This window comes from Mobula hypostoma, chromosome 21 (genome assembly GCF_963921235.1).
Source record: "Mobula hypostoma chromosome 21, sMobHyp1.1, whole genome shotgun sequence".
NCBI classification, from domain to species: domain Eukaryota; kingdom Metazoa; phylum Chordata; class Chondrichthyes; order Myliobatiformes; family Myliobatidae; genus Mobula; species Mobula hypostoma.
In genome coordinates, this window is record NC_086117.1 from 45,710,361 (window position 1) to 45,730,816 (window position 20,456).

General features: G+C 44.0%; 1 protein-coding gene across 5 annotated transcripts in view; it reads left to right on the forward strand.

Annotated features, from left to right (window-relative positions):
- LOC134359979 (TNF receptor-associated factor 2-like) overlaps positions 1-17,695 on the forward strand; it is an 81,507-nt gene extending 63,812 nt beyond the window's left edge. For 4 of the 5 annotated variants that reach the window (XM_063073903.1, XM_063073904.1, XM_063073905.1 and 1 more), the window contains exons 8-11: positions 1,115-1,546; positions 2,142-2,319; positions 5,274-5,422; positions 6,078-15,354. In XM_063073903.1, the coding sequence (XP_062929973.1) occupies positions 1,115-1,546; positions 2,142-2,319; positions 5,274-5,422; positions 6,078-6,296 (978 nt within the window). In that variant the 3' untranslated portion in view covers positions 6,297-15,354. Of the gene's footprint in view, positions 1-1,114; positions 1,547-2,141; positions 2,320-5,273; positions 5,423-6,077 lie in introns of all 5 variants that reach the window. The other variant, XM_063073907.1, reaches the window with a different exon arrangement.
- Positions 17,696-20,456: the final 2,761 nt, after the last annotated feature.

The following is a 20,456-nucleotide window of genomic DNA, read 5'->3' on the forward strand; positions in this document are numbered from 1 at the left end:
CGAAGAAGCTGAAAGGGACCTGACAGAGGTGTACGTAGTTAGGAGAGGCACAGATAGTTAACATTGTGAGAAACTTTTCCCCATAGTGGATGTTTCTAAATGCAGAGGCCAGTCTGGAACTCCCTGTCGAGTGTTGGAGGCTGAGACTCCCTGAACATTTAAATAGCAGCTGGATGAACACTGAATCATCAAGGTACAGGAGGCTTGAAAACGTAGTCTAAATGGGTGCTTGACGATCAGCACAGACATGGTGCACCAAAGGGTTGTTTCTGTATTGCCTGTCTCTACAAAACTGAGAGGCCTCGGCAAAATGGATGCAGGTAGGATGTTCACCTGTTTGAGGAGTCTAGAACCAGGAGACACGATCTCACAATAAAGTGTTTAGAACTGAGGAGAAGAGACATTTCCTCATGCTGAAAGTTGTGCGACTTTGGAATTGTCTACCCTGGATGGCTGTAGAGGCTCGTTTGTCTACTGCATTCAAAGAAGAGGTTGAAGGGTATGTGGATATTAAAAGAATAAAGAGATGTAGAGATAGGGCAGGAAAATGTGTTGAGATAGACAGTCAACCATGATCTGGAGGAATGTTGAAGGAGGCACGATGGGTCAATTGCCTTACCTCTAATTTCTTATGTCCTTGTGTTGCCACCATGGAATATATTTGTACAACTTTTCAAGCCCGGTTTCATTGCGTGATATGAAATCACCTGTACAGAGATGAACGTGATGACCAGTATTTCTCTGGTTACATTTATTTTCCCTGTTTCCCCACCTCGTTAAATGCTGAGGATCTAGATTGGGCCAATTAGTCATGACCATTTTTTAGAACCCTGGACCTAGATCAAGGAAAAGTTACCTGAATCCATTCTTACTCTATCTTCAACAGTATGTGTGACCCATACAGCAAAAGACAATAAACACAGCTATTTTCATACATCTCTAGTAACTCTGGGAGCAGCAAACAGTTCCCTCCCACTATGTGAATTTGGGAAGACAGGATGTAGTTCTGCTACTTAAATCATCATCCAGCAAAGATGTGGCAGGTTGTTTTTATCTTTGCTGCTCTATGTGTGTCATGAATTGTTTCTTACAAGGTCTTGAATTGACTTCACAGGTTGAGAAGGAGAAATTAGCTGAGCACGAGAGTCTGTTTATGGTGGAGCACCTCCGCTTGATGCTGCAGCATGTTATGGGAATAAAGAGCACGATAGAAAGCCTGCAACCTCAAAGCCTGCAGCAGGGAAGCATTAAAGTGAACCAACTGCTGACTTCCATTCGACAAATTGAGGAATCTATTAGGCCGTTCTGCTCTCTCCCTCTCGATCAGCAGGGAGTGACCTCTCCTGAGGTCTTGAGGAAGCTTTGTGCACCTGAAAAGCTAGCAGATATACAAAAGCAATGTGACGCTCTTAAACACAAAGCTGAAACGTTTGAAAATATTGTCTGTGTTCTCAACCGGGAAGTGGAGAGAGCCTCTGTGAGCATGGGAGCTTATGAGCAGCAGCACAAACTAGACCAGGAAAAGATTGAAGACCTGCAGACAAAGGTATGTGAAATTTAGACAGTGAACACCTCACAGCACCACAGTAAGAGTCACTACCCTCTATTAGAATGTCATCTTGGTAGTGTGTTATCCCACCAATGGTTCAAACCAGTTGAATCCTTTCTGCATGGACTCTGACAACCTGTGCCAATAACTATTCAGTTGTCAGACTTTGGCACTGAGAAGATAATGAATAAGGTGGAGCCATCCCTGTGGAATGCTTGGCTAACCTTTGCATCAGTTTAACTATAGTATACATTGCATTGTACCTCAGGCGTGGCTGAGAAACAGTCTCCCTGGTTCTAAGGTGAATCAATCCCCTCCCTCCAACTCCCAAGCTTAATGTGTAAATGACCATACTCAAAAGCATTTGCTGAGGGTTTGGGATTGGGGTGGGGGTGGAAATAATGGAGAGGGCACTTCTGTCAGCCTTCTGATGGCATTAGATGTTTAGCATTGGTACAGATCTGGGAGGCAAAAATCTGGAACGCCTGCTGAATAAAATGCCTCCATTCAGCACTGACAGACAAACCCTTCTGGTATTTCCAGTCTGACATACTGCCGTGTTATTTTCAGTGTTAATTGTTGCTGTCCTCAGGTGCGTCAGATGGAGCGTGTGGCTGCGCTGAAAGACCTGGCCATAGCAGAGTTGGAACTAAAGCTGCAGGCACTTGAGTTCAGCACCTACAATGGAATTTTCATTTGGAAAATTTCAGATTTCAGCAGAAGACGGCAGGATGCGAAATCCCAGAGGTCACCAGCCATATTCTCTCCAGGTTAGCCTAAGGTTATTAATTACAATAAAGTCAACCGTCGTGATAAGCCCTAAATAAACTTGGGGTGTTATCTCATTGACTGAAATTACTAAGGGGATCTGAAGCCAGAAAATGAAGTCTGAATCTCTATTTTTCAGCATGCAAATAGCAGAGCACAAATCGGTGATGTATGGACACTAACCATTACCAATATTGGGAAACTTCTGTGCACCTGCCTGGTAGTGGCTTTCATAGTATATTTGCACTACACCTGGTCCCTCTACTCACTGGCTTCCCACTGTACCTGGTTCCTCTGCCCATTACTTATGCTCTGGGTGCTGACAATATTTTCTTGGGTCCCAGACCCTCTCTGAATATTGTTGCTCAATGTCCATATTGGTAATCTCCTGCACAGCAGTAGTTTATTGGGATACAGAGGACAAAGTCCTGTTTGACTCTGAGTCTGAAACTGGAAATCTGCTCACACAAAGCAGCTCACCCATTTATCTCTGTCAAAGGTTGCGTGAACTGTTGTGCATTCTAGATTTTATTTTTATCTTTGACTTTATTTTTTGCTTATCCACCTTTTAAATCCTCTACTGAATATGCTAAGGTTTATCATTTCAAAAATGACCTTATTTCTCAATTCTATGTCTTCCTGTAATCTTTATCCTCCTCCATTTTAACTGCCAGTATATTTTCATGACCCCTCTTTGACTTGCTAATTCATCTTCCATACTCCTACGCTTTACCTGGTGTTGAACTTGTAGTATTAGTCATAAGCTGAGAACACAGGATAGGACAAAGACTAATGAACTAATGACAATGAGAGTTTAGATTTGCAAATTCCCATGTTTATTGGGAGTGTGTTTGGTCTGAACTTGCCTTGAATCTGATTTGAATAGTGACTATAAGGAAGTTTGTGGGGAGAAAGTGAGGTGAGATCCTTGTACAGTAGGGGAATTGCTGTCAGAGTTAAAATTATTAAGTCATGTAGTACAGAAACAGTTGTCAGGTCACTTATATGCTGACTATCAAACACTCCTTTTACACTAATCTTACCCAAACGTATTTAATCTCCCCTGCATTCCCATCAAATACCCAGGATTTTACTGCTCGTCTGCACACAGTGGGGAATTTATAACTAGGCCCTCTGTTGATCAGGGTCGACCATGGATGTTGCATCCTAGCTGTTTACACAAGCCAGGGCAGTATGATGTGGAGAGTAGTCTCCCCCTCTCCCTGCAGCTGATGAATCCAAAGGAAAGGCAGAGACCAAGAGTTCGGTGCCAGTGGCGTCACAGGAGTTGCCAGTCAACATTGAACTCAACATAGGACTGCCATAGAGACTCCAGCTCTGGATTTTTCCTTGGAGTTTACTCCTGAAGCCTTGCTCATGGGTGGGTATAGCCACAGGGCAGCGGAGGTTTGAGATCAGAGTTTTCCTTCTAGATAAGCTGTCAACCATGGCTGACGAGCCCCATCTGCCCAAAGGAACTGGTTTTAAGGCACCGGTAACTGATCTTTGACCCTTCTCCTGTCCATAGAAATGGGATTTGATCCAAGTCCAGCTTCTAGAAACTGGAAGTTGGACTTGGTTGTCAGAAGCTATATGAGATGCACTACATTGGGAGCATTTAATAGGTAATGGGAGCTTATCCCCACTACTCCCCAGGGTGTGACAGCCTTAAGGAACAGGGAGGAAATTTATGGTGGTAATTAAACTACCACCTGAACACACTTAAGGTGTGGGAAGAAACTGAAGCATTCAGAGGAAATCTATGGAGAAACAAGGACATAATCCAAATGCCACGCAGACAGGACCCAGGTTAAGGATTGAACCGAGGTCCCTGGAGCTGTGAGGTGCATATTGTTCCAGTCTTGCTGTTCCTAATTGCTCATCAGTTTGCCTCATTTCATTGCCTGTTAGCATAGCATTTCACATTAAATGCCAATGATTTAGATGATGGAATTGATGGCTTTGTGGACAATAGGAAGATAGGTGGAGGGACAGGTAAGTTGAGGAATCAGAGAAGCTGCAGAAAGATAGATTAGCAGAATGGGCAAAGAAATAGCAGATGGAATACACTGTCGGAGAGTGTTGGTTGTGCACTTTGGAAGAAATAAAAGCATAGACTATTTTTTAAATGGAGATAAAATTCAAAAATATGAGGTGCAAAGGGACTTGCTGGGAGTCCTCATGCAGGATTCCCCAAAGATTAATTTTCAGGTTGAGTCAGTGGTGAGGAAGGCAAATGCAACGTTAACATTCCTTTTGACAGGACTTGAACATAAAAACAGGAATGAAATGCTGAAGCTTTATAAGGCGCTGGTGAGGCCTCACTTGGAGTATTGTGAGTGTTTTTGGGCTCCTTATCTATGAAAGGATGTGCTGACATTGGAGAGGGTTCAAAGGAGATTCACGAAAATGATTCTGGAACTGAAAGGCTTGTGATATGAGGAGTGTTTGTGGCTCTGAGCCTGTACTCACTGGAATTCAGAGGGTTGGAGGGGGAGTGGTCTTAGTGAAACCTATCGAACGCTGAGAGGCCTCGATGGAGTGGATGTAGAGAGGATGTTTCCTGTGGTGGGGAAGTCTTAAGGCCAGAAGACACAGCTCTCAAAATAGAGGGACATCCATTTAGAACAGAGATGAGGACTTTCTTTAGCCAGAGTGTGGCAAATGTGTGGAATTTGTTGCCACAGGTGGCCATGGAGGCCAAGTCATTGGCTGTATTTAAGGCAGAGGTTGATAGATTCTTATCAATTAGTCAGGGCATGAAGGGAGACAGGGAGAAGGCAGGAGATTGGGGCTGAGAGGAAAATGGATTAGCCATTTGATCCAGTGGGCCAAATGGCCTAAGTCTGCTCCGATATCTTGTGGCCATAGGGGTGTGATTATATACTGGCTGCTTGGCACTGCCTCTGCCCATTCCTACAGTCCATTTCTTAACATTTCCTTTTTAATTGTTCAGCTTTCTACACCAGTAAGTACGGGTACAAGATGTGTATGCGTATCTATCTGAATGGTGACGGCGTGGGTCGTGGCTCCCATTTGTCCCTCTTCTTCGTCATAATGAAAGGAAACTATGATGGATTGCTCAGATGGCCGTTCAAGCAAAAGGTGGGTTTACTCTCTCATGTCCTGCATAGTACGGAGCCCGGACAGCAGTCAGTGGAGCCAAAGCCTAGCCAGGCATGTGGGAACTTGTGTGTGCTGAGTAAGTCCATCGTGCATGGGCTCTATTGGCAGTTCTCAGTAGTCTGCAGGTCACTATATTGGTGCTCAACAAATGTGGCCAGGAGATGCGTCGTGAGTGTGATTAATGATGAAGGTATGAGATGCCTGTCATTAGAAGGGGAGGTGGAATCTGACCTGAGGGAGGAACTGGGGTAGGTGGAATCTGTTACTGACATGGTGAGGGGGGGGGAGCGAGGGAGGGGTGGACCGGAACTTGTCACTGTGGTGTTGATGGGGATGATCTGCTAGTAGTGGAGGTGGTTTCTGCATGATGAGTCATTACTGTGTGCCAAGTGGCAGTAGCCATGCAGTAACCCTGGCAAGGATTATGATTGGGGATCTATACCTCCTGAAAAGTTTCCTGAGGTGTCCGATACCTCATCTTGAGGTTGTCTGGGACCTTGCTGTGCATAGCTGGTTACAGTTTCCTGTAGCAGAGTAGCAACCACTCTGCAGAGGGCCCTGCCTGGATGTGCTGTGTTTTGGACTGTTGTGCTGGGTGGTGGTAAATGCCAGCTTCCTTCTGCTTTGTCCACAGGTGACTCTCATGTTGCTGGACCAGACCAACCGTGAACACATTATTGATGCATTCCGACCGGATGTCAGTTCCTCCTCCTTCCAGAGACCTGTCAGTGAGATGAACATTGCCAGTGGCTGCCCTCTGTTCTGTCCACTTAACAAACTGGACAGCAAGAATAATTACTTTCGTGACGACAGCATTTTCATCAAAGTTATTGTGGACTTAACTGACCTGTAATGAACCATTATCTATAGCAGAATCTATGGTTTAAAGCTATCAGCATCCAGATCCTTGCTATTCCGTGTGAGGAAGGGAGATAATCCAGTCAGCAAGAGTACCGCAAGTGCAGGCCCACTGGTCCCACTAACCGATCAGATCGGTGAGCTGGGCTGAGAGCTGATCAGCAAGATGCCCATTGAAGTCCTCAGCGTCCTGTTCCAATCTACCTGCAATCAGTGGATGATGCTGCTTGTTACTAAACGCAGAGCAGTGGTAGGAGGAACAGCTGGCTGGTCCTTCCTCACAGGCCAATTATGTATACAAACCATGCATTAACAATGAGGTATAGTGGATGTACCCTTTGTATCTTCCCATTTTTCCCTTTTCTCCCTTTGAGAGCTGGAACTAGTGTACTTCAGGATGAACTGTGAATGGAGGTCTGGGTTGCTGGAATCAGCTGAGTTAATGGAGGCACCATGAGGAGAGGAACTATGGTTGCTGTCTCCCTATTTCCACTGCTTTAAAAACGCAGTGAGCTATGCATTACTCTGGGGGATGGGTGGCGGGGGGCATTGATCTTATGATGATAGCCTCCCCTCCTTAGCCATGTCATCATGTCAGATGCACGCTGTGCTGCTTCCATTCAGGAATAGAACGAGGTGTGTGATGTGCACAATGGCTCAGTGACAGCAACCTGCTCCACCAAGCCGATCACTATTGCAAGCTGCTTCAAGTTCCTCTTGCTACGGACTGGTTGCTTTCTGAAGAAGGGAATATGGAAAGATGAAGTTCCTTGCCATTCGCACTTGGCATAGATGGACCTTGTGCTGGGAATCAAAAGCTTGAATCAGCAATGTTTGAGGGTTTTTGAAAGATTATATTATAGAGTGCAGGAAAATTAAAACTGCAGATGCTGGAAATCAAACATGAACAGGAAATATTGGAAAAAGCTCAGCAGGTCAGCAAAGTCTGGGAAGAGAAACTGTTCATCTGAGTTTCATCAAAATTCTCTACTTTTGTTTGTGAAATGTTTTGGTCATATTTATTTACTCTTAATATAATAGATTATAATCCATTATTTTATATACAATATATAATTTTTAGTTTTGCATTAGCCAGTTGTTACAAAAAGTGGAAACGTGCAGGCCTTGAAGTAGTTGAAATTAGTGGACTTGGGACTTTTTTTTTCCCCCTGTGCCCACCTTCTGTTTAACACCCCTGGGTAGCTCAGGGTTATAGCAGGGAGGAATTTCAACAGAATAACACTGCAGTGAGTTCAAGTGAGTGAGTTTGGCAATGCCTAGGATTGAAAGGAAGGTTTTAGATGAGGTGTTTTGGCTTCTCATTAATCCGGCCTGTACTTGTGGAAAACGTTATTCTTACTGTTAATCTCCATCAGTGAAGCTATTAGCTATTGTCTTGTGGATGTATACAGTAGTGGTGAGACATGCAAAAAAAAGCCAATCAATATAACAAATTATCTATGGACATAAATCACAATTCGGAGATACTCTTGGTTGTGAGGTACGGTGGTTTTCCCATCCACTTTATACTGAACAGAACATATTAAGACTGTTTCACAAAAAAGAGTGACTACTTTGACAAAGCTTCATAGGTCAGCAACTTCCACTGGTTCGCCTATTAAGAGGATTGATGTATTGGGAAGGATCTATAAATAAATGAGGCTGATTTCCCTAAGGATAGGGCTTCCTAGTGGTCTGGGTAATGTTTATAATCAATTCTGTGAAGGGGAGGCGTGGTGTGAGTGACTTCATATAAATGGGCACACTTGTAGCCAAGGACAGGTAGTTGTGACATTGACGGGTTTCTGATTTGACATAATATTCATTGATGCTGTTTGGGGACCAGCTCCTTACACTGTGGGTGGTACCATGTTTCCTGGCCTTGGCACTATTCTTTTATGACTCAGATTCATTGGCTATGCTGCCAGGCATTAGAGTATTTCAAATGCTTGGGTTTTACTGGGAATTGGTTGAAGGATGAGAAGACTCTCAGCACGGTGGAAGTTTGTGAAAAACTTTGCGCCTTTTTGCTGATAGTTACTGAAATGGTTAGAATGGAGGGCAGAACAATATTTCATAAAATATAAACAGAAAATGCTGCAAGCACTTAGCAAATCAGGCAGCATGGAATCCTGACCTACTGAGAACCTCCAACATTTTCTCTTTTTTTGTGTATTTCCAGTACCTGCAGTATTTTGCTGTTCAATACTTTTAGGTGACTTTTGTGCTCTGGGATCTCCTTAGTGTGTGGCCGCTTCACCCATAGAGTCTTGTATAAAAACACTGGAGGAAGGACAATATCTCTGTAGAAATAGAGCAGTGGTGAATGGAATTGAGCAGCAAGAGAAGAGTTTAGCAGACCTCCGTGAAGGAGTAATATGGCTGATGTAACTTTACTGCTCAGGAGGAGGCAGCTGACTGGATGGAAAGGCAGGGCTGTATCACAGTAATTGCTGTTAGACCATGAAAATGAAAAATATAAATAAAGCATTGTAATTACACATCTGTTCTACATTCAATAATGTGAAGTTGCTTTTCTGTAAAGAAACAGCCACATTGGTGGCAGTCCTCCTCATCTCTGTTCTAAATGGATGTTCCTTTATTCTGAAGCTGTACCCTCTAATCCACGATTGGAAACATCCTCTCCACACCCATTCTATTTAGGCCTTTCATCATTTGATAGGTTTCAATGAGATCTCCCTTCATGCTTCTAAACTCCAGTGAGTACAGGTCCAGAACCATCAAACTTTTTTTTTAACAAAATAGACTTTATTCTTGCAAATAGTTTTTAATTATTAATAAACTGTTCACTGCCTTTTCATTCTTTACATTCACAGTCAATGCTTGGTGTGCTGTTCTATTGCATTCATACACATCAATAGCACTGCTGCTATTCGTGGCACTCTGGGGTAGTATACTGCTATAACAATAATTAAGGGGCTTCCTCCCCAAACCTGGTCCTTCCCTCTCCCTCTTCCTGTCCTGTAGAAGAACCCTACACTGTGTCCCTCAGCACGCACATCTAAAGCCTGGAATGTGCCTGTCAGCAGCATTCCTCCATGGACATCTCAATACACTGGCAAACCAACAAGTTTTGGGCAGACCAAAGGGTGTCTTCCACCCAGTTAACCTGCCAGCAGCACAAGTTTCTTGTCTCTGTGTGCATCCCTGGGAAAAGGCCATAGGTCAGAAGATCTGAAGATCCTCTGTCACGCAGCTGCTCGGGATGAACCATGACAGGGGCCCTTTCATCGTGCTCCACATCCTCTTCACAAACCTAAAGTACTTTTATTTAAAAAAAAAAGGGGTGAACTTCCCCACTTCAGTCTGACTTTAGCTCCTCTGATTGGAAAAGAATACTGGCAGGGATGATGGCAGAGCAGCAACAGCTGGAATTTCTGGAAGCAATTGGAAGGCACGGGAAATATACAGCCTAAAGAGGAAGAAGTATTCTAAAGGAAAGGTGATTCAACCACGGCTAACAAGAATAGTCAAAGTCAATATTAAACCCAAAGAGAGGGCATACAATAGAGCAAAAATTAGTGGGACGTTAGAGGATTGGGAAGCTTTTAAAAACCAACAAGGCAACTAAAAAGCTGGCCAATAATATTAATGAGGATACCAAAAGTTTCTTCAGATACATAGTGTAAAAAAGAGGCAAGAATGGATATTGGACTGCTAGAAATGATGTTGGGGAGGTTGTAATGGGGGACAATGAAATGGCAGACAAACTGAATAAGTATTTTGCATCACTCTTCATTGTGGAAGACTCTAGCAGTATGGTGGAAGTTCCAGGTGCCGGGGGTCATGAAGTGTGTGAAGTTACCATTACTTGGGAGAAGGTTCTTAGGAAATTAAAAGGTCTGAAGGTAGATAAGTCACCCGGACCAGATAGTGTACACCCCCGGGTTCTGAAAGGTGGCTGAAGAGATCGTGGCAGCATTAGTAGTGATCTTTCAAGAATCACCAGGTTCTGGAAGACCGGAAAGTTGCAAATGTCACTTCACTCTTCAAGAAGGGAGAGAGACAGAAGAAAGGAAACTATGGGCCAGTTAGTCTGACCTCAGTGGTTGGGAAGATGTTGGAGTCGATTATTAAGGATGAGGTCTCAGCGTACTTAGAGACACATGGTAAAATAGGCTACAAGCCCATGATATTGTAGGAAAGATTCTAGTATGTATAAAGCAGTGGCTGATTGACAGGAGGCAGAGCCAGAATAAAGGGAGCCTTTTCTGGCTGGCTGCTGGTAACTAGTGGTATTCCACAGGGGTCTGTGTTGGGACTGTTTCATTTTATGTTATATGTTAATAATTTGGATGATGGAATTGATGGCTTTGTTGTGATGTTTGCAGAAGATATGAAGATAGGTGGAGGAGCAGGTAGCTTTGAGGAAGTAGAAGGTTTACAAAAGGACTTAGATTTGGAAAATGGCAGGTGGAATACAGTGTCGGGAAGTGTATAGTCATGCACTTTGGTAGAAGAAATGAGAGGGTTGATTACTTTCTAAATGGAGAGAAAATACAAAAAAAACAACAGATGCAAAGGGACTTTGGAGTCCTTGTGCTGGATTTCCTAAAGGTTAATTTGCAGGTTGAGTCTGTGGTGAGGAAGATAAATGTAATGTAGCATTCATTTCAAGAGGACTATAGTATAAATGCAAGGATGTAATGTTAAGACTTTATAAAGCACTGATGAGGCCTCACTTGGGAGTATTGTGAGCAATTTTGGGCCCCTTATTTTAGAAAGGATGTGCTGAAACTGGAACACGTTCAAATGAGATTTACAAAAATGATTCCAGGCTTGAATGGCTTGTCATAGGAAGAGCAATTGATGGTTCTGGGCCCGTATTCACTGGAATTCAGAAGAATGAGGGGTGACCTCATTGAAATCTATTGAATGGTGAAAGGTCTTGATAGGGTGGATGTGGAGAGGATGTTTCCTATGTACTCCAGCCCCACAGAGCTGAGCACAACTCAGCTGGTAAGTCATCACTGTCGGTGTTTTAATCTAGTCCAAGGAATGGATGGTCTACTCCAGGGGGCCCTATCCTTTTTTCACCGCGGACCGGTGGGGGGGGGGGTGTTCAATTTCAACAATGCATGACGGAATGAGGAAAGGTGCAGCTGACTCGTATCGTTTCCTCGCAGCCCAATAGCACATGCTTTGCTACCACTGGTCTGCTCTACCGCTTGATGTTGTCTAACACCTCCGTGACAGGAAATTCTGGGAGGCTGTAGTGTCTGTGGCCTTCCTGTCATACAGACTGGCATGGAAGGATCTGCATATCCTCAACATGTCCATCTGCAAGCATGCTACTAAGCTGTCCTCTTCCTTAAGGCTGTGGATCAGGGCTCCCCTGTGAACCTTTAGGAAGAAAAAAAAATGTGAGCATGTCTCATCGTTCCACAGTGCAGACCCTGGATCGGAAGATGAATGTGGAGGATTCGACAGTGAAGTGCTGGGCATGCCAGCATTTCACCTCTAGTAACCCCTTCCTCACCTACACCCGCTTTACCTGCACAAGAAGTTGCTGCAACTCTGGAGTTTAAACAATTCCATCTAATTCTGCCTTGCTTTCTAAACCCCTCTGTGGATGAACAGCCTCTTGATGTTCTCCTGGGTCGCATCCCACAAGTGAACAGGGGAATCAAAGATGGGATTTCAAGGTTCTTCAACTTGCATATTCCCTCCTCTAAGGTCAACAGTTTAATGTTTAGCTTCCACGACTCCTGCTTGCTTTCTGCTCCTGCCATAGGCGACAGGAGGTGTGGAGGAAGCAGTGGTCAGAGAAGAACACTGGAGTGATGACGGTGGATCTGTCTGTGAAGCGTTCTGACATAAAGAGGAAGTCAATCCGGGAGTGGGCTGAGCCATCTGATTGTGGCCATGCTCCACCGGTAGGGGTACTGAAGACATCACATAGCTTGGCTATTTTAACCGCTTCCATCAGGAATCTGGAGGTGCCGTCCAGCCTGCCTTTAGGACTGTTGATTGTCCAGCTGCATCAATGATGCAGTTAAAGTTGCCAGCCAGGACGATCAGTTATTATGTCACTAGTAGGAGTGGGAGCTACTCATTACACAATACATCGACTTGTATACCCAATCCCTCTGGTTCCCATCCCCATGCCAAATTATTTTAAACCCTTCCCGACAGCTCTAGCAAACCTACCCGCAGGAATATTGGTCCGCCTCAGGTTCAGGTGTAACCAGTCCCTTTTATATGGAAGAGATGCCAATGATGCAAAAATCTGAAACCCTGCCACCCACACCACTCCCTCAGCCACTCATTCATCTGTACTATCATCCTGTTCCTGCACTGAGTTGCACGTGGTACTGGGAGTAAGCAAGAGATTCCTACTCTGGTGGTCCTCCTCTTCAGCCTCCTCCACAACTTCCTATACTCACTGCACAGGAACTCTTCCCTTTTTCTACCCATGACATTGTTGCCAGTGTGCATCACAACCTTTGGCTGCTCCCCCTCCCTCTTGAGAATGTTCTGCAGCTGTTCTGAGACATTCCAAACACTCGTACCTGGGAGGCAGTACACCATCCTGGTGTCTCTTTCATGGCCACAGACTCCCCTGTCCATTGCCCTAACTATTGAGTCTCCTATATCGTTCTGCCTTACTTTACTTTCCCCTGCTGAACCTCAAAGATGGTCACCGGGGAACCCTGTACTGACTGCGTACTCCCTTTATTTCTCCTGGTAGTCACCATCTAGTTCAAGTTCAATTATTATTCAAACATACATGACTACTCATGATACAGCCAAATGAAACAGTATTTCTCTGGGGCCAAGATGCAGAACATACATCACAAGGCACATATAGTACATATAAGATATCAATTAAACATGCAGTCACAAAAAATATATATAGCCCAAGTCCCTGGGTGACATGCCCTGTAAATTGCTGGTCCATGAATGTTATCAGCAAGAACAAGCAGTTCTCAGCGGCCTGCAGACGAACGTACGCATGCAGTCCAGCTCATCTTCCACTGAGTGAACAGTGGATGTCAGCACCCAGCAGAGATGCTGCACTACATGCCTCTCAGAGCAGCTCAGTAAAAGTCTCATCTGAGGTTTTCAGCCTCCCGGATGATCCAGAGTACATCCAGCTCTAGCCTTGTCAGTCAGGAGCACCTCCTCCTGATGTAGGCATCAGGGATACTGTTATGTTCCCTGAAATACCACATCTCATGGGAGGAGCATCCTTCTGCCTGAATTACCATCATGTCTACATTTGTTATATCTCTAGCTTCTCAAACTTAAGTTCTAGTCTCCACCTGTCATCTTCTAAGCCTGTTGACCCAAAGCCTGTTCATTCTAACACTGCAACACACACAAAATGCTGGCGGAATTCAGCAGGCCTGGCAGCGTCTATGGAAACGAGTACGTTCAATGTTTCAGGCCGAGACCCTTCATAAGGACTGGAGAAAAAAAGATGAGGGTCTCGGTCTGAAACGTCATCTGTACTCTTTCCCATAGTTGTTGCCTGGCCTGCTGAGCTCCTCCAGCATTTTGTGTGTTGCTTGGATTTCCAGCATCTGCAGATTTTGTCTTGTCATTCTAACGCAGCCTCACTCACGCAAGGCTTCAACTCCTCCCCTGCCTTACCCCATCTGGTTCCAAATGTCATTCACCTTTCTCCCAATAGTTACCAGTCTCACCTCCTTATCTGAATCCAATTTTGGTATCACTTTGTGTTCCTGCTTATCTCCCTCCAGCAGCTGTGACATCTTCACACTCCCCTCCCCCAGTGTGCTCCATCTACTTCTCCAATTTTTTCCCCTTTCTTTGCCTCCATCTATCATTCAGTCTCACAACTCAGCCCCACGCACTTCCTCTGCCTGGCACCACCTGCCTGTCATTGTACACCCCATCTCGGTCCACCAACCATGTTATACTCCTTCCTTTACCATTCCCCTTCTCTTTATCCCGGCCTTATTGCCTCTCCACTCTCGGTCTCAGTGCAGGGTTTTGATGAGAAGTCAACAATTCCTTTCCTCCCACAGATGCTGTTTGATCCACAGTTCTTCGAGCAGATTGATTTCTCCAAGCTTAGGTTAGAAGATGTACGGGATTAATGGTTAGACATCCATCTCAAAGACTGGCCTTATAAAAGGTAAATAAAATTTAAAAAGCAGTGTTATGTCCAGGACTTAATCCAGGTCCCAATGAAAGTATGACCTGTATCTACTCCATACTCCTATCAGCATCAACAGAATCTTACATGCCTCTGGCTAAATGCAATGCAGTAGAAATTAAACTCCAATATGGCGAGTCCTCAAAGTCATTTGCTAGACCTACTTCAATAGACGTAGAGATGATTATGGACATTTAAGTACCAGTATATTTCGGTGGCTAGATATTCAGATGCAGCTGTTATTTGTCTCTCTGAGAGCAACTGTATAAAAGATGATGGGATGTTATGCTGACATTGTATATTTGGAGTACTGTGTGCAGTTTTGGTCACCTACTGACAGAAAGAGTACAGAGAAAATTTACAAAGATTTTGCTGGGTCTGGAGGCCCTGAGTTAAAAGGAACGATTGAAAAGTTTAGAAAGTAGAAGATTGAGAGGGGATTTGATGGAGGTATACAAAATTATGAGGAGTATAGACAGGGTAAAAGTAGGTTTTTTCCACTGAGGTTGGATGGGACTACAACCAGCTGTCATGAGTTAAGGATGAAATATGAGAAGTTTAAGGGGAACATGATGGAAAATTTCTATGCTTTTCTTTGACTCAAAGTGCGGCCAAGTAACCTCGTCTGTAATTGAATAATTTACAAGGATTTCTCTATCTAGCCAACATCCTGAAGCTTTTGTTCTCTTTTACAGTTTAAGGTGTGCAGAGGTGGAGGAAGCCTATTTAAATAAACGATTCAGCTAAAAAGTCCTGACAGTTGGTTTCTGTGTAATGTTTTGTACTGCCTGCCACAAGTTTACTGTGTTTCTAACCACTTATCTCATTCTGTTCATCTGTTGATTCACCTCTTCTTCAAAAGCACCTATGCTGTACTCAAAGCACACCCACTGTGCTAACAACTTTCATATGAACGCTGAGAAAACACCTTTCCACTACATTTGTGGTGTAGTTTGGACTTACCCAAAACTGGGACCCTTTCTTTCTAACCTATTTATTCCACTATAAAGATTCAGCCATCAAAAGGCTTTATCAATAGGGACATGAAAAATGCAGGGAATGGAGGGATTAGTTTAATTTGGCATCATGCTGAGCACGAACATAGTGGGCAAAGGGCCAGTTCCTGTCCTACATTCTGTATTCTTCAATCATTAACCTATTCTAAAACACTCTGTCGTTATTCTTGATCCATGAAAGACAAAAGACTGAAAAGGCCATATATCAACTATAAAAGTTTCCAGAAAATCAATGCTGAAGATCTACATTTGGTGTGGAACCTCAGTCAAAATCCATAAAGTGAAAACTTCAGAGATTCCGGCTGGAGGCATTTCCCTGCTAACTACTGCAGAAAAAGTGCAGAGTCCTCCCCAGCCATCACCAAATGGCCAGAGAATTACCCTGAAAATCACTGTTTCCACCTGTATGTGATCTTCACTGTGTAGTAACTGAAAAAAAAGAAATGGAGGGAGCAGAACCATATATGGCCTCCATCAATTTCACTGGACCATATGTCAATTTGCAGAAACTATAGCACGTTGCAGATGCATGTACTGTCAAATGCTTCAATAACCTCACTGTATCTTGTCTTCTCCCCTTAGAGTATTAGCCATTAAAGTTAGTTAACAGAAGGCTCAGCTGGAGTTACCAGTGAACTAACCCAAGCAGTGTATAAATATTTGTTTTTCATCTCATACAAACACTTTGTGTTGCATGTTTGAGCTGGTTCCTTATTACTGAGGAGGAGGTACTGGGGAAGCTGACAGGTCTGAAGGTCACCTGGACTGGGTGGACTCGGGGTTCTGAAAGTGGTAAATGATCTGTCAAGAATTACTAGTCAGGGATAGTTTGAGAAGACTGAATAATTGCAAGTGTCACTCCATTCTTTAAGAAGGGAGGGAGGCAGAAGACAGGAAATTATAGGCCAGCTATCCTGACTTCAGTGATTGGTAAAGTTTTAGGTTAGGGCTTAGGGTACTTGGAAGCGCATGATAAAGTAGACTTTGCAGGCAGGTTTGCAGATGATACATGGATAGGTGAAGGGGCAGGTAGTGTTGAGGAAGCAGGGAGTCTGCAGGACTTGGATAGGTTGGGAGACTAGTCAAAGAAGAGGCAGTTGGGATACAATATGCATTCGTGTATTGTCGTGCACTTTGGTAGAAGAAATAAAGGCATCAACTATTTTCTAAATGGAGAGAGAATTCAGAAAAGTGCAGCATTTCCTAAAGATTAACTTGCAGCTTGAGTCAGTTGTAAGGAAGACATGCAGTGTTAGCATTTATTTGCCGAGGACTAGAATACAAAAGCACAGAAGTAATGCTGAGGCTTTGGTCACACCACATGGAGTACTGTGAGTGGTTCTGGGCCCCTTATCTAAGGAAGGATGTGCTGGCATTGGAGAGACCATAAGACATAGGAGCAGAATTAGGCCATCTGGCCCATCAAGTCTGCTCCGCCATTCAATCATGGCTGAATTTTCAAAAAATCTCCTCCTCAACCGCAGTTCCCAGCCTTCTCCCCGTAACCTTTGATGTCATTTCCAATCAAGAACCTGTCAATCTTCACCTTAAATACACCCAACGACCTGGCCTCCACAGCTGCATGTGGCAACAAATTCCACAAATTCACCACCCTGTGGCTAAAGAAATTTTTCAAGCATCTCTGTTTTGAAAGGGTACCCCTCTATCTTGAGGCTGTGCCCTCTTGTCCCAGACTCTTCCACCATGGGAAACATCCTTTACACATCTACTCTGTCTAGGCCTTTCAACATTCAAAAGGTTTCAATGAGGTCCCCCCTCATCCTTCTGAATTCCAGTGAGTACAGACCCAGAGCCATCAAACATTCCTCGTATGATAACCCTTTCATTCCTGGAATCATTCTTGTGAACCTCCTCTGAACTCTCTCCAATGCCAGCACATCTTTTCTAAGATGAGGGGCCAAGGCGGTTCACAGTACTCGAGGTGAAGCCTCACCCGTGCCTTATAAAGCATCAGCATCACATCCTTGTACTTGTATTCTAGACCTCTTGAAATGAATGCTAACATGGCATTTGCCTTCCTCACCACCGACGCAACCTGCAAGTTAACCTTCAGGTGTTCTGCACAAGGACTCCCATGTCCCTCTGCATCTCAGATTCCTGGATTTTCTCCCCGTTTAGAAAATAGACCGTACATTTATTTCTACTACCAAAGTGCATGACCATGCATTTTCCAACCTTGTATTTCATTTGTCATTTTCTTGCCCATTTTCCTAATCTGTCTAAGTCCTTCTGCATCCTACTTGTTTCCATTTTGATACAACACCTTAAGTACCATATTTGCTATCCTTTCTGATTCTGCATCCCTAATGATTTGATACTCAGCCTGTTGGCTGCAACTAAGTCCCATCACCTGCCTGTCCTTCTTGACAATCTGACTGCATGATATCTTTACTTTTTTACCATCCGTCCCATCCTGAGTCCCTTCACTCTGGTTCCCAACCCCCTGCCAAGTTAGTTTAAACCCTCCCCAACAGCTCTAACAAACCGGCCCATGAGAATATCAGTCCCCCTCGGGTTCAGGTGCAACCAGTCACTTTAGAACAGGTCATACTTCCCCCAGAAAAGATCCCTGCTCCCTGCACCAGCTTCTCAGCTATGCATTTATTTGCCAAATCTTCCAGTTTCTACCCTCACTGGCAAGTGGCACAGGCAGCAATCCAGAAATTACTACCTGGGAGGTCCTGCTTCTCAGCTTTCTACCCAGCTCTCTAAATTCTCTTTTCAGGACCTCATTGCTTTTCCTTCCTGTCATTGGTACCAATATGTACCAAGACATCTGGCTGCTCCCCCTCCCTCTCCAAAATGTTGTGGATGCGATTTGAGACATCCCCAACCCTGGCACCTGGGAGGCAACATACCATCCGGATGTCCCCTTCACGTCCACAGAATCTCCTGTCTGTTCCCCTCACTATTGAGTCCCCTATCACTACCGCTCCCTTCTCTCTCTTTTCCCTCTGCACCATGGACCCATGCTCAGTGCCTGTAACCCGGTCGCTGTGGCATCCTCCCAGGAGGTCATCCCCCACTAAAGTAGCCAAAGCAGTATACTTGTCTTTGAGGGGAATGGCCACAGGGGTTCTCTGCTCTAACTGCATATTTCCATTTCTCTTTTTCATTTAAAGAGTGTCTAGGGGAGTTAAAAATGGAGCCAAAAATGATCCCAGGGATAAGAGAATTAATATATGATGAGCATTTGATGGCACAGGATCTGTATTCACTCATTGGAGTTTAGCTAGATGGGTGGGGCGGGGGAGGTGGGTTGATGAGAAGAGGAATCTCATTGAAAACCTAGTAAAGAGTGGATGTGGAGAGATTGTTCCAGTAGTGGGAGAGTCTAGTACCAGAGGAGACAGTCTCAGAATAGAAGGATGTTCCTTTAGAATAGAAATGAGATATGTCTTTAGTCAGAAGGTGGTGAGTATGTGGAGTTTGTTACCACAGATAGCTGTGCAGGCCATCTTTGGATATAATCTGCTAATTAAATTTGCTAATGACACTACATTGATTGCCCTTATCTCAAACAATAACGAGGTGGCCTACAGGGAACAAGTCATCCCTCTGACACAGTGGTGTCAAGAAAAAAAACCTCTCCCTCAATGTTGCAAAAAACAAAGGAGCAGGTTGTGGATTACAAGAGGAATGGAGACGGGCTAACCCCTATTGACATCAATGTATCTGGGGTTGAGAGGGTAAACAGCTTTAAGTTCCTCGGCATCCACATCACCGAGGATTTCACGTGGTCTGTACACACCAGCTGTGTGGTGAAAAAGGCACAACAGCAAGTTTGGTTTGGGCCCCCACATCCTAAGAACTTTCTATAGAGGCACAATTGAGAGCATCCTGATTGACTGTATCACCACCTGATACATGAACTGTACCTCCCTTAATCGCAGAACTCTGCAGAGAGTGGTGTGGATAGTACAGCGCATCTGTGAACTTCCCATGATTCAGGACATTTACAAGAACAGGTGTGTAAAAAGGGCCAATAGGATCATTGGGGACCCAAGTCACCCCAACTACAATCTATTCCAGCTGCTACCATCTGGGAAACAGTACCGCAGCATGAAAACCGGAACAACAGGCTCCGGGACAGCTCCTTCCACCAGGCCATCAGACTGATTAACTCACGCTGATTTGAGTGTACTCTATGTTACATTGACTGTTCTATTTATTATAACTTACTATAATTGCACATTTAGACAGACGTACCGTGAAGATTTTTTACTCCTCATGTATGTGAAGTACGTAAGAAATAAAGTCAATTCAAGTGGAGTTTGATAGGTTTATGATTAGTAAGGACGTCAAAGGTTATGTGCTGAAGGCAGGAGAATGGAGTTGAGAGGGAGAAGTAAATGAGCCATGATTAAATGTCAAAGCAGACTCGGGGCTGAATAGCCAGATTGTTCTCTGTCTTATAGTTGAAGTCTGAGGATTTTGAAACCATTATTTGTTGAAGGAATTGTTATGAGTAGCTGACAAATATTTTAACTTTCCGTGTATCATCGCTGGTAGTGAAGGAAATGACTAACTCCTTCCATCTTTGCGTGCAATGGGATTTTGTGCTTATTCTTCACTGTTCTTCATATTTCATGCTCCACGACAGAAGGTGAAGTTCCAGTTTAAGTGACATATTGATTGACGTATAGTTCTGCTTTTTTTTTTAAACCATTCCTTTATTCACTTGAACATCTTACAAATTTGGCACAATGATGGTTGATTCACTGATCCACTTCAAGATGGTCCAACACAGTCTTCTCAAGGGTAGTTAGATATGGGCAATAACTACCACTTTGCCAGTGAAGCACTAATTCTGGAAAAAAAATTTAAAAACTATTGTGGAGGTAACTTGCATTTAAAAATAAGAATGGCTTAGTGCAGATTTAAGTGTGTTCAAAGAGCATGGAGACAGTATAGAGGCACAGCAAGTAAAGGGTTCAGTCCTGACCTCTGTTGCTGTTGGTAGAGAGTTTGC